Source organism: Ursus maritimus, unplaced genomic scaffold (assembly GCF_017311325.1).
Source record: "Ursus maritimus isolate PB19 unplaced genomic scaffold, ASM1731132v1 scaffold_22, whole genome shotgun sequence".
NCBI classification, from domain to species: Eukaryota; Metazoa; Chordata; class Mammalia; order Carnivora; family Ursidae; genus Ursus; species Ursus maritimus.
Window position 1 is genome coordinate 33,021,859 of NW_024424675.1, and position 16,520 is coordinate 33,038,378.

At 48.2% G+C, this 16,520-nt stretch overlaps 1 protein-coding gene across 1 annotated transcript; it reads left to right on the forward strand.

The window, feature by feature from the left end:
- The first annotated feature begins 2,439 nt into the window (after window positions 1-2,439).
- Window positions 2,440-8,240, forward strand: LOC103669877 (antileukoproteinase-like). The gene is made up of 4 exons (XM_040638677.1): window positions 2,440-2,524; window positions 3,939-4,100; window positions 4,496-4,645; window positions 8,176-8,240. The coding sequence occupies exons 1-4, from the start codon at window positions 2,440-2,442 to the stop codon at window positions 8,238-8,240; spliced, it is 462 nt and encodes a 153-aa protein (XP_040494611.1).
- The last annotated feature ends 8,280 nt before the right edge of the window (window positions 8,241-16,520 follow it).

Sequence of the window (16,520 nt, forward strand, 5' to 3'; positions counted from 1 at the left end):
TGCTAAGTGTAAGAAGGCAAATTCAACAGGTTATGGCCTGTTCAATTCCACTCAAATGACACCTTCAAAAAGGCAAAACTATAGGGACAGAAAACACATCGACTGTTGCCAGGAGCTGAAGGTGGAATACAGGATCGACTTCGAAGGGTACACTAGAATTTCAAGAGGGGTGTGGAATTGTTCTCTCTCTTGGTTGGGGGGTGGTTATGGGGCTGCAAGCCTTTGTGATGACTCAGAACCGCACACTAAATTGGTGACTTTTACAGACAACATACACACGGTCCTTCCTATTTCGGACCTTATCTTCTCATGGAGAAGCATCTTCATAAACGGGCACTGACAGTCCTCAGTGATAATCATTGAGAGAGTGCTAAGTGCAGGGCAAGATGGGGAACAGAGGACGGGCTCCCAACTCAGAGAGTCTTACGTCCAAAGGGACCTTATTGAAATAAGAATAATGCTTAGTGCTTTACCTGGAGGGGTGTACATCTTCATGGTAAGCTAAGGGAGATAATAGGCTTTCATTTTAAATATCTTTATTTTTATCAAAGTTACACATGCGGATAGACTCAAGAGTCACATAATCTCACAAAAGTTGTTGTGACAAAGAGCGGTTGCTTACCACCCCCCAGAGGAAACCACTTTTGTCTAGATAAGACTTTGTCACTTATCTCCCTGTCTCTAAGTAATAGTCACATTATGTTACACGTGACTTTGCAGTTTTAGAAATAATCTACTGACTTCCCATGAGTGAAGGTGAGATTTTTGTCTACTGCTTTGCTCCCTATACCTCTAGTATACAGACTCACCCTTCCAAACCCCCCTCCCATTAGTTATGAGGCTTTTTAAAAAATTAATTTATTTATTTTAGAGAGAGAGTGCGAGTGGGGGGAGGGGCAGAGGGAGAGGGAGAAGCAGACTCCCCACAGGACATGGAGCCCGAGGCGGGGCTCAATCCCAGGTCATGGTCAGAGTGGAAATCAAGAGTCAGACACTCAGCCAGTCGACTGAGCCACCCAGGCGTCCCATTTTTTTAAAAGCCGTCTTTATTTATTTTAGAGAGAGAGATAGAGTTATGTGACAATATGACGAGATCAGCACTGTTGTTCACATCACTATGACTATGTGGACACTTGTCACAGCTAAACTAGGTAATAAACCAAACTACTTTTCCTTTCTGGCACTACTTTTTATTTTCTTTGACATGAAAAATGGTCAGGTTTTGTGTTTGCTTGGTTTTCTACTTACATATCACTTTTCAACCACAAACTCTTCTCTGGTGGCCAAAATCTCCTCCCCATGTTCATGTGAGCCAAATGTGCTATTAATTTCACCTTCCAGAAGATGAATTTCCTGGAGCCCCGTGACCGTTTCCAGTCTGGACTGGCTGCCCTGTGTTTCTGGCACTCAGATGTCACTCTGGGACCTTCTGTCCCCTGCCATCGTGGGGGCTCCCTTCTTTTCTCCCCTACATTCTGGCTTCTCTATCCCCTGCATTTTTTTTCTTGGTTACACCTTAATGGCTTCCTTTTGATATTTAGAAATGTTCCACATGAACTCCTTGCCACGTGGCCAACGCTCGGTTAATGAGAACCTTCATTATAATTATGAAAGCACAGTGGGGGTAACTTGGGGTGTGGGAAAACTTTTTGAGCACGTCAAACGACATTCTTTGCTTACCTGGCCGTCCGGCTGACTGCTGGGAAGAGTCCTATTGGTTCATCGCGGGAAAGGGGCTCAAATGTGGCTTCCCATCCACTTCACTTCTACCCGACGCTGAGGGGCAGCGTCTTCACTCTGTTCAATGCGCTTCCACCCCCTTAATCTCTGATCCTGCTCAGTGACTCAGGCAGGTAGGACTAGCCCCACCTCACAGCTGGGAGGCCAGAGGCCTGAAGCAGTTTGGGTTGCTGTCCCCTCTTCACCAGTCATGCCACATGGGCGCTTTGAGAACCCCCCGTGGGATTGGCAGAGCGCCCGGAACTGCGGGTATTACGTGGACACAAGTCCGCAGCGAGCAGGTGAAGGCGTCACCTGAGGTCTGGGAAAGGGAGTGACCCTGGGTAATTGGCAGCAAGTCCAGGAGTGTGGGAAGGTCAAGGCACGGAGAAAGGCACCTTTGTAATGTCCTCCTGTTCTGCCCTGTATGCTCCCCTCCGGGCCCCTCCCCCGCTGCATGGCAAAGGCCCAAGGCGGGTGCTTCCAGAATGGCCTCCTGACCAGCCCGTGGACACCTCCCCCTTCAAGTTCCACGTATCCCTTCCTAGGCCTCAGGCTCCTGCCATCAATACCCTGGGTGGCAGAGTTACTGTCCTCCCCTGAATTTCCAGCCTAGGAACACTGGGAGGGCCCTGGGCGCTTCTGGAGGGAACACACCCTCCCAGGGAGGTATAAAGGGAAAGGCAGGCACTGGCCATCACCACCCCACCTGCCGTCACTATGAAACCCAACAGCCTCATCCTCTTCATGGTGCTCCTTGCCCTCCAAATCCTCACGTCCTGGACTGTGGAAGGTGCTAGCAAAGGTGAGTTGGAGTCTCTCAGGCCATATCCAGTGCCAGGGTCCATGATGGCTCAGCATGGCAGTAGTCTCTTCCTAGTCCAGGGGTTGACCTTGAAGTCACCTTTCCAGTGGTGGGCCAGGCCCATGGCCCCTAATTTCTTCTTCTTTTTTTTTTTTTTATTAATAATGATTTTTTATTATATTATGTTAGTCACCATACAGTACATCCCCGGTTTTCGATGTAAGGCTCGATGATTCATTAGTTGTGTATAACACCCAGTGCACCATGCAATATGTGCCCTCCTTACTACCCATCACCGGTCTATCCCATTCCCCCACCCCCCTCCCCTCTGTAGCCCTCAGTTTGTTTCTCATAGTCCATAGTCTCTCATGTTTCATTCCCCCTTCTGATTACCCCCCCTTTCTTTATCCCTTTCTTCCCCTACTGATCATTCTAGTTCTTATGTTCCATAGATGAGAGAAATCATATGATAGTTGTCTTTCTCTGCTTGACTTATTTCACTAAGCATTATCTCCTCCAGTGCCGTCCATGTTGTAGCAAATGTTGAGAACTCATTCTTTCTGATTGCTGAGTAATATTCCATTGTATATATGGACCACAACTTCTTAATCCAGTCATCTGTTGCAGGCCATGGCCCCTAATTTCAAACATCTCTCTGAGGACTTCAGCTAAGAGCTTCTGAGTGTCCAGAAACCCACCTTTCGCCACATGGACCCGGTGACCCCAGCCCCTGTACTGCTTATCGTTCTCTCCACAGCTCCTTCTCTACTGTTTGGTCTTTTGCTCCATCACATTATTCGGATCTCTGCTTAATTTTCCAGAATGTTCTCTTTTTCTCTTACTTTTCCTTTTTAACGGTCACTCTGTCTCAATGTACTTGTCATTTGATCTGCAATCTTTCCTTCAGGCCCTGATGAGTTGCCTCTCCTACTATCGCGGTCCCTCTCCGCCTCCCTCCCAGTCAACCGCGGGCCAGGAGCTCCCGACCGTGCGCTCTACCCAGCCGTGTGCCGGAGCTGGTTTATACAGGCTCACAACAGCGGAAGGTTACACTTTCAAGACTTTTGCGAGCCAGTGGGCGTCGTGTCGGTAGCTTGAAATCAGCCATAGTGGCGGTATTTACACCATGGAAATTGGCAAACGCCAAAAGGCTTCTCTTAAAACACTGACCAGCACACCACCATCTGTACCTTCTTTCCCGTTCCATTGACTCCCTCTTGGCTGAGTGGCTGGCTGAGCCCAGCACCGCCCCACACCCGCCTTTAAACTGGAACCCTAACAGTTCCCGCTCTTCCTTTGGGGTCGGCTGCCTGAGTTAGGTTTTCTCTCCCCTCCTGGGAAGCTGGTTCCTTGTCCGGAATTGTAGTCATGACTCAGAATCAGCTCCCTCTTCCTCCTTTGTTCTTACCCTTAGAAAAAGCCAAGCATGGAGCTTGCCCCTTCACGCCTCGTGTGTTGTGCCTTGTGTTTGAACCCCCTCAATGCCAGAGCGACTGGCAGTGTCCAAAGGAGCAGAAGTGCTGTCGTGAATATTGTGGCATCAAATGCGTGGATCCTGTAGACCCATCAAAGCCAGGTGGGGAAACACAGCCCGGGAAGAGGGGACCAGGGCGATTTTAGCTTGAGGACACACATCTTGGAGAAGTGGGGGGGACTCCCCGGAACTGGCTGGAGGGTGGAGCAGAGCCACAGCTGACTGACTGCTGTTCTGGGCGAGTCAGTCCAACGGCTGGTGAGCCAGTCAATGAGTTAGCTGCTCATTCAGCTAATGAGTCACTCTGTCTGTCAGACACTTACAACACTGGCTGGGGTCCCCTGGTGGAACAGGGGCTCCTTCAGGACACGCGCTGGGCTCAGTTAGGGTCCTGAGGTAGAGAGGAAGTGATCGGCACGCATGGGTTAGAGATGAGGTAGGAGCTGGGGTGATGTCTAGGAGGGCAAGCCTCTGAGTTGTGGCCCCGTTCTCACCAGTCAAGGTCAATCCTGGGAAGTGTCTAGCAGACACTGGCGAGTGCAAGAAGCCCAACCCCCCAGACCTCTGCCTGAATGACGGCCATTGCCGGAATGGTCTCAAGTGCTGCAAGGGGGTGTGTGGGAACTCATGTTTTGAGCCAGTGGAAGGTGAGATCTGGTGCCCATCCACACCCCCAGTGTCCTGCCACGGCCTCAAGCTCCTGGTGCCCTGCCCTGTGAAGGAGGGTGCACCACTCCCCCCCAAGTAGATCCACTACCCCTCAATACCACTCACCCCCAGTTTTCTAAGCAAGCAGTTCCCACGGTCACCTGTGACTGCTAGTGCTGGGTCCTGGGAGGAAAGGCTTCTTGGAATGAGCCAGAAGAAAGGAGCCATGATACAAGAGGCCAGAATTTTATCTTTTCATAGCACCTCTGCCTCTGACCCCCTGTGTGACTACAAGCAACTGGCTGTGTCTTCCTTAGCCTTGGTGTCCCCAGCTGTAAAATGGACACAAGTATATCCACTGAGATACCACATGTAAAAGTGCCTTTTAAACCTCGAAGCGCTGTGTGCATGGAGAGAGTGTTGCCGCGGTGATGGCCTTGATTGGCTAGGTTATCTGGAACCACAGGAAACACCCGGTATAATGCCCAGATGGAGAGACCATTCCAGGATGATCTAGCCCGATGCCCAGATTTTGCCATAATGAAGATGGGAACAGTCCATGAGCAACCTGGATTTGTTCTTGATTCTTAGATCAAAGGCCAGAGCTGTTTTGACTAATCCAGCTCCATGTTCTCTCTCTTCTTATCCCAAGGGATGTAGGGCTCACTGACAGGGGGACCCTCTGGCTGGGAGGAATGTAAGGGTCTCTGGGATTGTTCCTGTGCTGAGGCTCTGTTTTATTTTCTTTCCACAGATATATTCTTGCCAGTTCAACAAGATTATTAGGACTTCCCAGTACGCATGGTCTGACGATTCCTTTGTTCCCCAAGCCTGAGAAAAATGAAAGTGTCTTGACGAAGGTGTGGCTCTGTGACCAACACCTCCAGGGTCTAAGTGTGGGCCTGTTTTATCTGTGTATGCCCAGCATCCAACGTGAGGCTTGGCGCACAAGAGGAAATGACTGTTGGTTAGTGAATAAATAAATACTCAAGGTTTTCTCTGCATTTCCATCTTCCTTGACTCATTGCATCTGGTCTAGAATATGAGGGGTGAGGTGAAGGATGACATGTCTGCATGTGTGGGTTTCTCCCCTAAGCTAGGAAGTGGAAAAACAGAGCATTTCAGAGCCAAACAGGTAGGGTTTTAAATCCTGCACCCGTAGATTAATGGCTCTGTAATTTGGGACAAATTTGAGGGACTTTGTCCCACTGAGCCTCACTTTTGTTTTCTGTAACATGGGGAGGAGAATGGCAGTGCGAATTCCATAAAGCTGAGGATGAGAGGTATAACGTGGGAAATGAGGAGCTCGACTGTCACCTAATGAGGGGAAGAGGTGAAAAGCTGCTCGCCAATGGCGAGGTCCCCCGGCACCTCACCCTCGCTCCCGACCTAGCTGCAGGGTGGCACAGCCAGGCATAAAGCCATCAGGCAGAGAATGAGGGGATCCTCATCTGGAAAAACTGAACTGATCCGGAGGAAAGATCCTGCAGCAAGAGACAGATGGTGGAAAGGTAACTAACCTTAGGGAGCGCCGCTACCCGCGGTGTCTGCCTTTCCCTGGGCACACGGAGAGGCTGAGTTGTTCACCTCCCTCTTCGACTGAGTGTAGCTACTTGTACGCTCTGGTCAGTGAAATGGGAGCAGGAGTGCTGTGTTCCAATTCTGGACCTGGCCCATAAAACTCTCTCGGCACCTGCTGGCTGCATGGAGAGGACGTCAAGGACCCGGAGGAAGGAGCCCAGCCTTCTGAATTTCTGTGTGGGTCCCAGGCTGTCCTCTGCACTTGCTTGGGACTATGACATGAGCTAGAAATACATGTGTACCGGGTTAAGGCACTGAGATTTGGAATTTGTGCGTGACATGAATGGTACTGCTCCTGACCACCGTTTGGAGTCCAATGTCAGCCCACTGGATGGCCTTGCTCCACTTCCTGCCTCTGAGTTCTTCATTTCATCATGGATCCCATATGAAAATGTTTCTGGTCCATCTCTGGGTGGGATTGGGGGTGGGAAACGAAGTGAGAAGAATCTGAAGAATCTGAAACCTGTTTTACTCTGTTCTGGCCAGATTGTCAGTTATAGGTGAGGAACTTTCCTGATGCAAGTTTATGCCCAACAGACCCTGACCGGGGCTAGACATTGTCACCCAGGCGTTTCCATTGGTCGCCATGCAGGGCTCCTGGAGGAGAGTCAGGTGTTCCCCTCCTTGCTCTCTTGGACTGCACAGTGATGTCCCTGCCCCCTGCTCTGGGTGCCGGGCCTTTTGGGGTATCCTTGGGGATCATCCCCAGAACTCTGGAAGATTCCCCAGATGTTCCTTCCTTCCCAGCTCTCCCCCTTCTCTTCAAAATCTCTTCCTTTCTTGTGCAATCCCTTCCCTGTGCCTCTGCATCCCCTTTTCCTGGGATGTGCAGCCCTCACTACAGGAGTACATGTATCAATACATTATCTGCACTCCCCAGTCCGCTGAACAGCAAGCGAATTTCTCACATATGCTCTGGCGTTTGGCGGGGACGTGGGGGACTCAAATCTCAGTGTCTATTGATTCTGTGTGGCGGAGCGGTGATGTCTGGAAGAGGGGAGGGAGAAACCAATCTTTTGGGGGGTGGGTAAGGGGGAAAGGTGGCAGTGTTCCACCTGGCTCAAGCTCAACTCTCAACCAAGCTTATCTAACTCAAATATCTGGACCACAAGATTCAGTTTTCCCTGCAAGTCTCTCAAGGTTTATATGAATTAATCAGATCTTATTCCGTGGGATCTATTCATTCTGACCTTATTGTGCTAAGAGAGCGTCTCGCCCTCCAGCACTCTGGATCCATTCTGAACTTGCCCTACCCTGACAGCTCCATACTCAAGTCACTTCTTTCCTGTCCTTGGTTTTTCCCATTCTTCAGAAGAGGGTGGAGAAAATCTTCTCTCATCCTCTTTTCAAATAAATCTCCTTTCGTGGAAGTAAGCTTGAGGGGTATCTCTTTCTTCCAGCCACAGAGAACCTTGAGTCAGTCTCTCGAGGTACAGGCAGCAGGGGCATTGAGGAATAACCTGGCTCGGCTTCAGGAACAGCATTTGTCCGCAGCTCGGCCGTTGGCTCAGTGTTGACACTGGGCATGACCTCTCATTTGTGTAATGAAGGGATGGTTCAGCCGACTTTCAATGTCCCACTCTGTTCTGCTGTTTTAAAAACTAATGATTCATAGATTCCTTTTGAAGGAAAGCCCTGGAAGGATAGACTACCTCACTTTGTTCTAGAAACTCCCTGAGATCCATGAACTCCCTCCCTGTCTCGGCCTCGCCTCAGCCTCATCTTCTCTGGTGTCTGCGGCCAGCTTCCAGAGCATCTCCTTGCCTGCTGACTGTTTTCTGAGGAGAGTCCCAGTTAGCCACGACTAGAAACTCAGAGACCGTCTGTCTGGTAACAGCTTCTCAGTGTACAGATGGGGAAACCGAGGCTCACAGCGACAGTATGCCCCAAATCATACAGCAAGTCCATGGTGGGACTCCAAGCCCTGCATTCTTTGTCTTTTTTCCAGTTTCTGTTCTTCAGATGATAGAGCAGCTGCTGTGGTGTGCCGTCCGGATCCTCTCACAGGCCTGAGGCGCCGATGCCTCCACGCGCCGGGAGGCCTGGCCGCTGACGCTCGCAGCTGAGCCGCTCCCCGGGAATGTCCCCGCCCAAGCGCGCTGCTGCATCCGAGCGTACACCCCACTCCCCGGGCAACCAGGGGAACCGGTATCCGCTGACTGCTGGGTGTTGGGGCACAAAGGCTGAGCTCCCTAGTTTGATTAGGGACACCTCCGAGGGGCCCCTCAGCCCCTGAGCTGCCGGTGGGATCGGCTGAGCCTTTGAGGGGTTTTTTTTGTTGTTTTTTTTTTGTTTTTTTTTATAATAATTTTTTGTTATGTTATGTTAGTCACCATACAGTACATCCCCAGTTTTTGATGTAAAGTTCCATGATTCATTACTTGCGTATAACACCCAGTGCACCATGCGATACGTGCCCTCCTTACTACCCATCACCGGCCTAGCCCATCTCCCCCCCTCCCCTCTGAAGCCCTCAGAACCATGAGAGACTGTGGACTCTGGGAAACAAACTGAGCCTTTGTTGTAACTGCATCCCACGTCCACTAGTCCTTCTACACAATCGGCTTCTTTTACCTCTTGGCTGTTGCTCTCCGAATACTCCCCAGGAAACCTCTTGTACATAAATCACTGCCTCGGACCCACTTCCCTAAGGAAGATTATAAAAAGACACATCTGATAAAGACGTTTACCCAAAATATACAAAGAACTCTTTAAAAATCAACTTTAAGAAAACAACTCAATTAAAAAATAGGCCAAAGACCTGAAAGCAGACACCTCGCCAAAGAACATATACAGATGGCAAATAAGCACAAGATGCTCCGCATCCTATGTCTTCAGGGAAATGCAAATAAAAACAATGAGATTCTCTAGACACCTGTTAGAGTGGCTGAAATCTGCAACACTGACAACAGCCAAGGCAAATGTGGAGCAATGGAATTCTCATGCATTGCTGATGGGAATGCAAAATGGTGCAGCCACGTTGGAAAACGATTTGGCAATTTCTTACCAAATTAAACATACTTTGACCATATGATTAAGCAAGCATGCCCCTTGGTATTTACCCAAAAGAAAAAGAGAACTTACGTCCACAGGAAAGAACCGCACAAGGATGTTGATAGCAGCTGTACTCGTAATTGCCCAAATTTGCAAGCAACCAGATGTCCTTCAGTAGGTGAATGGATAAGTAAATTGTGGTACATCCAGACGATGGGATATTTTTCAGAAGAAATGAGCTATTGAGCCATGGAAAGACGGAAGAAATGTAAATACGTATTACTAAGTGAAAGAAACCGATCTGAAAAGGCTACATCTTATATGATTCCAACTGTGTGACATTCCAGAAAAGGCAAGACTACAGAGACAGTAAAAAGATCAGAGGTTGCCAGGGCTTGGGGAGGGGGAAATAAATCGGTGGGGTATTTTTAGGACAATGAAACTACTCTGTATAATACCGTAATGATCGACATATGTCATGATACGTTTGTCCAAACCCATGGAATGGACAAACACCAAGAGTGAGCCCTGCTGTCAACTCTGGATTCCCGGTGATTGTGATGTGTCCGTGGATTGTAACAGATGGACCACTCCAGTGGGGGAATGTCGATAGTGGGGGAAGCTGTGCCTGTGTGTGGGGGGAGAAAGTATACAGGAAATCTCTGTACCTGTCTCTTAATTTTGCTGGGAATCTAAAACTGCTCTTAAAAAAAAAAAGTCTTAAAAAAAAGAACTAGGGAATCAAATCTGATTTCTGAACTCTTTCAATATTTTTTAATTCATTGGTAAGAGTTGCATTTTTTAAACAAAGTAATCATTATCCAAACAATGGGAGGAGAAAAGTAGGAAGACAAGAAGAACCAAGCACCACTCTTGCAGCACGAGTTCTGTGTGCAGCCCAGAGCTTTCTCTCCTTTCGGGGCTCAGCCTCCCTCTCCTACAAGGTGATGCATGGGCATATCTCAGCACCGTATTTCCCTGTGTCTGGGCTCCTCAGTCTGGACCCGCCCCTGATGGACGTGAAGAAAGGGTGTGGCGGGATGGTCTAGGAGGTCTTTGGCATTCCAAGTTTCCCCAAAAGATCCAGAGCGGTCATTGACATAACGTGATTAGTCCTTTTGAGCCCTCCACCTGCTGCGATATGCAGGTGATCTTTATTTTCCAAGCGTCCAGGTGACAGACAGACTTATGACAACCCCCTCCCGAAGCATAAACAATTCGCAAATAACGCACGGTCTAAATCTACACAGAGAAAAAGAAACATTTTCCAAAAATTCTCCCATAATTTGCAAAGCCATCCTCTCCACAAAGGAGCTAGTATTCACGTTACTTGACAAAACATTGCTTTCATTCCTTTCAAACCGTGACTCTTGCAATCTATGGGGCATCAAAACCAGTTCATACAGAAAATAAGCCAAGACTTTCACAGGACTATGTGTACGGACTGGCAGGTCACCCGCCTCTTCCGGCTCCCTGTCTGGAGGGAAGGTGTGGCTTGTTCTTTCTGATTCAAATGCATTTTTCCCTTGATTGTGATCACACCTGATACACAGTTTCAAATATTTCTTTAATTTTTTTTAGAGGAGGGAGGTGCAGAGAGAGAGAGAATCTCAAGCAGGCTCCACACCCAGCACATGAGTCTGATGCGGGGCTCGATCTCATGACCCTGAGATCATGACCTGAGCCGAAATCAAGAACTGGATGCTTGATGGACTGAGTCACCCAAGTGCCCCAGATACACAACCGTAGATCTTCTTCTTCTTCTTCTTCTTCTTTTTTTTTTTTTTTTGGTTTACATTATAACACAATATCCCAGTGTTATATAAACTTCATAAATATCCTGATCTTCACGACAGCAGTGGCCACGTCCATCGGCTCTATGAACCCTTTGCACAGCACGCACTTGGACGGACAGAAAAAGCGTGTTCCGCTGAACTCAGCTAATGACCACATTGTTGCTCATTTCAAGGCTTTGTCATCACTTCTGTAACTCCGCAGGACAAACTCGTTGTTCCCGGTTCTTGGTTTCTGTTGTAGATTACATGCATATGTAAATCTTTGTAGGTGAATCATTGTTTCTTTATTTCAGATTTTTCTGCTAGGACAGATGTCTAGAAATGGAATGTACTGGGTCAAAGGGTTTGGATATTTTTAAGGCTTTCAACACAAAACATTCCCTCTCTCTGGTCCCTGCAAGGCCTTTATGAAAATCAAATGAGGCAGAGGATAGAAATGATTGTGTTAGGGACTTACGGGGGTGCCTGGCAGATAGTCAGCGCTCAAGAAATGCTGCCCACCTTTGAACAAGGGACACATCACGCTGACGTACAGAGACGCACGAGTGTGCCTGTAAACACCCAGATCTGTAATACAAATGCACCCATCCCCTTGGTAGGGACCTTCTCGCCCACAGGAAGTACATGTTTTCCTGGGTATCTGCAAACAGGCCTGACGGGCTTGTCAAATACTAACGTGCACAAGAACCGTGAAATACAGATTTGGAGGCAGTGCATCTGGGATGGGGCCCCAGCTGCATGTCTTAAGCTCTCAGGTAGGCCGCGCCTGCTGGCCTGGGGACCACCGCGTGGCTGGCAAGCAGGCATGCCACAAAGCCACCACAGGCACAGAGAAACACACACGTAGACCTAAGTAAAAACGCCCACATGGACGCGAATTTACAATCTCAGAAATACGCTCGGAAACAGGAGTCAGACTTCCGAGGGCAGGGATCCACGCTTGATGGAAACAATCTGTTAGCACCTACCTAGAAGCCAAGAAAAGCTGTGCTCTGTGAGATCGTTAGGACTGCACCGAAACCCCTACTGGTCCTTGCCGAGAGAGGAGGGAGCAGATAAAGCGATGGCCAGTGTTCAGTAGGGCCAGGGCGGGGTGGGACCGAGAAGGACAGGACAGGACAATCGGGACATTCTCTCCCTGAAGGAAGTGCTGCTCCCACGAGTGGGGCTTGGATTCCTCCCGAAACGTCAGCTCTGACCTCTTTGGAACCCGGCAGCTCTCCCCTCCTCAGTACCATGCCTTAAACCGCGTTAAGCTCCTCAGCTGTCCCCGGGTCCGTAAGGCTGGCGGCGTCAGGAAAAGAGGCAGTTGGCACTGTGGCTCTGGTTCTGTCCCACGCTGGATGTCCTGTGAACAAGAGGGCAAGACCTTGCCCTTCTCCAAGCCCCGATCTGTCCACCTCTGCGCCAGCGTGAGACCCATCACCCTCCCTGCCCCATGTCGTCCTTCCTTTCTGCCACCCCCAACTCAGACACTCTGCACCTTTGTGGTTGGTTCAGTTGATATTCCAGGGATCATGTGATCCAGTCTCCGCAGTGTATTCATAGGGAAACTGAGGCCCTTAAAGGAGAAAGCGCTGGTCCCCATTTTTGGAACCCGCATCCCTCCTCTCAGCTGACCTTGTAGCTCCAGCCGGTGAATTCCCCTAACGCGAGTTTGTCTAACGAAGAAGCCTCTTTATGACGATGTGACAACGTCTCACGTGACGAATACATCCAGGCGCTTGAGAGAATGTCTGCATTCTCTTTGAGGGATGTGTCTGCCTACTTCTGAGATTTTTCCATATTTTTCTGGTCAGTTTTTTCACTGAGTAACTTCTTATTTCCAATACTTCTAATGTACAGACTTGATATGTAATTTGCCGAGATACTCATAATACCTAGGTATGTTTTAATTAACCTGTCGTAAAATGCAGCACAGGGAGAAAAGTGTCTAAAACATAAAACACGCAAATGTAATGAATTGTTCTAAAACAAACCCCATGTAAACACCGCTCAGATGAAGCTTTTAAAAATGTTTCTAGGGGCGCCTGGGTGGCTCAGTCGTTAAGCGTCTGCCTTCAGCTCAGGGCGTGATCCCTGTGTTCTGGGATAGAGCCCCACATCAGGCTTCTCCGCTGGGAGCCTGCTTCTTCCTCTCCCACTCCCCCTGCTTGTGTTCCCTCTCTCACTGGCTGTCTCTATCTCTGTCGAATAAATAAATAAAATCTTAAAAAAAAAATGTTTCTAGTGACTTAGAAGCCCCTATATGCCTGTTCCCAGCCGTAATTGCCTTCCTCAGACAAAGGGAACCAGTAAGTTGATTTTTGTGGTAATCACTTCCTTGCTTTTAGTTATGCAGTGGACCTTTATATCAGTATTTTCAAGTCAGTTGTCTGCTTGCACTCACCATTATGCTTCGAAGTTCATCCAAGGTGTTGAGCATAGCTCTGTACTGCTCATTCACATTGATATCCAGTAGTATGAACTTACCACACTCTCTCCATCCTTCTAGCGCATACTGGTGGACAGCTGGGTCGCTTCCAGATTTTGGCTATTTTGAGTGATGCTGCTACGAACATTTCCCTACCTGTCTCTTGTACACATGGAAATGCATTTCTCTTGGGGTTTGTTGTATCAGAAATGATGTGTTTTCTCAAATTTATAAGATCACAACCAATTGTTTTCCAAAGAATTGCCCCCAGCTCGCTCTCTCACCCCAGCGGATGAGTGTTCCAGTTGTTCCTCACCCTTGAAAAGAACAACTCAGTGTTGCCAGACAATTCAGTGTTGGCCAACTTGGTGGATGAAAATTGGTCATGCAAATACTATCCTCTATTACATTCTAAAATCTTTTTCGTTTTCCTTTTTGTATTAAGGCTACAACCGGTCAGAATTGATTGTGCCCGTGATGAGAAGTAGTGATCAGGTTTCTCTTCTTTTTCTTTTTTAAAAATATGGATGTGGGGCGCCTGGGTGCCTCAGTCAGTTAAGGGTCTGACTCTTGATCTCAGCTCAGGTCTTGATCTCAGGGTCGTGAGTTCAAGCCCTGTGTTGGGCTCCACACTGGGTGTGGAGCCTACTTAAAAAAAATAAAAATACAGATAAGGATATTTGTCCCAGGGGCATTTATTGAAAAGACTCTCTTGTCCCTACTGGTCTGCAAGACAACCTGTGACATAAATCAACTTCCTGTATCGACGTAGGGGACCATCTGAGGGCTCTGTCCTATTCTGTTTTTGCTGCTTTCCAACTTACTGACTCTCGGTTGCAAAGCCGTCCTTATTGCCGGCTTGGAATATGGGAACATGTCTCCCTTGCCAGCTGGCCCACCGTTCATCTTTGTCAGTAGCAGGTGCAGGACAGACATCGGAGGAGGAAGGGGCTTCTCTTCTGTTCTAGACGTGCTTTCCTTTTTCTTGCTCCCGCACTGCTGCCCTGGTGTGTGTGTACTCTTACCAGAGAACCGATTCCGAACTCGGGTTCAGCTGCTGGCCCCTCAAAACTCAATACTTGAGAGACAAGTGATGGGGAGAAAGGAAAGTTTGCTTTATACAGAAGCTGGCAACCTGGGAAGATGGTGGACTAATATCTCAACGACCACCCTCCCCGTGCAGGGAAGCCAGAGGGTTGTAAAGGGGAAGGCGTGGAAAGGGGAGGAAAAGCAGATTCTCCGGGGCGGTTAGTCCTATGTCAATGTGACCCTGAACAGACTTGCTGGCATTGGCGGCAGCTGCTTTCGAATGTGGTCCAGCCTTATCTTCTGGGAAAGTTTGGTCCTTCACTCCTCAAGGCCAGTCAGTGGTCTGCAAATCTCAAGGAAAGTTCCTTCTGCTACAGACTGAGGGACTTGAGTGAAGTGGCAGGTGCATAAGCTGGAAGCAAGTTAAACCTTCAGATGGGCTGGAGAGCTGCTACAGACCGTTGGAGCTTACCCAGCAGGTGCCGTCAGTGGAAGGCCCACACAGGCAACTCCTAGAAGACGTCCTAGGATAACCTGGCAAACTTCCTAAGCGTGAGTCCTGCAGGTGCGCGAGCTCGCTTCCTGGTGACTTCCTGGGTACCGCTTCCCAGTTAGTTTAACAGCACCCCCCGCAGGCAGCTTCTCGGAGCATTTCTCCAGCTCCCCACCAAGCCTCTGCCCAGGGGCTGTGCACCAGCTCTGGTTTGGGACAACCCAGCCAACTTGTATGCCAGCCAACAGGCTGCTACCACACCCTCTCCAGTGAGTCTGAATCCTAACCTTAGAGAGGATTCACTCTCCTGAAAATTTGTTCCTTCCTTGACTACTCTTCCTTAGCTCTAGGGTTTTCTTTAGCCTACTCTTCTATTCCCTTTTAGTGAATTCCCTGTAACCATGAATAATAGTCATATTCAATGTGTCCTGTTCACATCACTGTGTTCTTTCTGTCTTCTCACTGGATGCTAATACACCATTAGTCTGAGTCTAACCTTGGCCAAATATCGTGATCAATATTTTACTTACTTTAACTTTATAAAAATCTGAATTGCTTGGGGGCGCCTGGGTGGCTCAGTCGTTAAGCGTCTGCCTTCGGTTCAGGGCGTGATCCTGGCATTCTGGGATCAAGCCCCACATCAGGCTCCTCCGCTGGAAGCCTGCTTCTTCCTCTCCCACTCCCCTGGCTTGTGTTCCCTCGCTTGCTGGCTGTCTCTATCTCTGTCAAATAAATAAATAAAATCTTTAAAAAAAAAATCTGAATTGCTTGTAGAGTAAGTATTTCTGCCTTATTCTTATGTTCTTCAAGGGTATGTCTTTGCTATTCTTGTCCCTTGGCTTTTCTAAATGAATTTTTAAAATAGTTTCTGCAAGATAACGTACATATGCAAGCAAACGAGACAACAACAACCGGTTGGGATTTTGATTGGGATTGCATTGACTCTATAAATAAATGTGGGGAGAAAGTACATCTGTACAGTATTAGGGTTTCCAATCTATGAATATGGTATAGCTCTCTTTCTACTTAGATCTTCTTCAATTTCTCTCAACAAAGTTACTATTTTCTACATAAAGATCATGCACATCTTTTCTTAGTTTTATTCTCTTTTCATTTGATTTTTTTCTGCTACTGTAAGAAGTTTCATTTTGGGGGCGCCTAGGTGGCTCAGTTGGTTAAGTGTCTGCCTTGGGCTCAGACTATGATCCCAGGGTACTGGGATCCAGCCCCACATCAAGATCCCTGCTCGGTGGGAGGGAGCCTGCTTCTCCTTCTCACACTCCCCTTGCTTGTGTCCCCTCTCTCGCTGTCTCTCTCTGTCAAATAAATACACATCTTAAAAAAAAAAAAAAAGAAGTTAAGTTTCATCTTCAGTTTTTTCTTGCTGGAATGTAGAAATATAATTAATTTTTTCAATACTTGATTTTTTAAAATATTGATTTTGTGCTCAAGGGACCTCGATAAAATTCCCGGTTAATTTTTGTTGAGGGAACAGAAGGCAAGCTGAGGACAAAGCAGAAGCTGATATCCCACAACCCCTCGCCCCCAAGATGGGATATATGAGACAT

Bases quoted from the DNA above. Each gene is read 5' to 3' on its own strand.
- LOC103669877 (XM_040638677.1), top strand. From the start codon at position 2,440: ATGAAACCCAACAGCCTCATCCTCTTCATGGTGCTCCTTGCCCTCCAA. The intron at 2,525-3,938 runs GTGAGTTGGAGT...TCTTACCCTTAG, and splicing joins TGTGGAAGGTGCTAGCAAAG to AAAAAGCCAAGCATGGAGCT. The intron at 4,646-8,175 runs GTGAGATCTGGT...TCTTTTTTCCAG, and splicing joins ATGTTTTGAGCCAGTGGAAG to TTTCTGTTCTTCAGATGATA.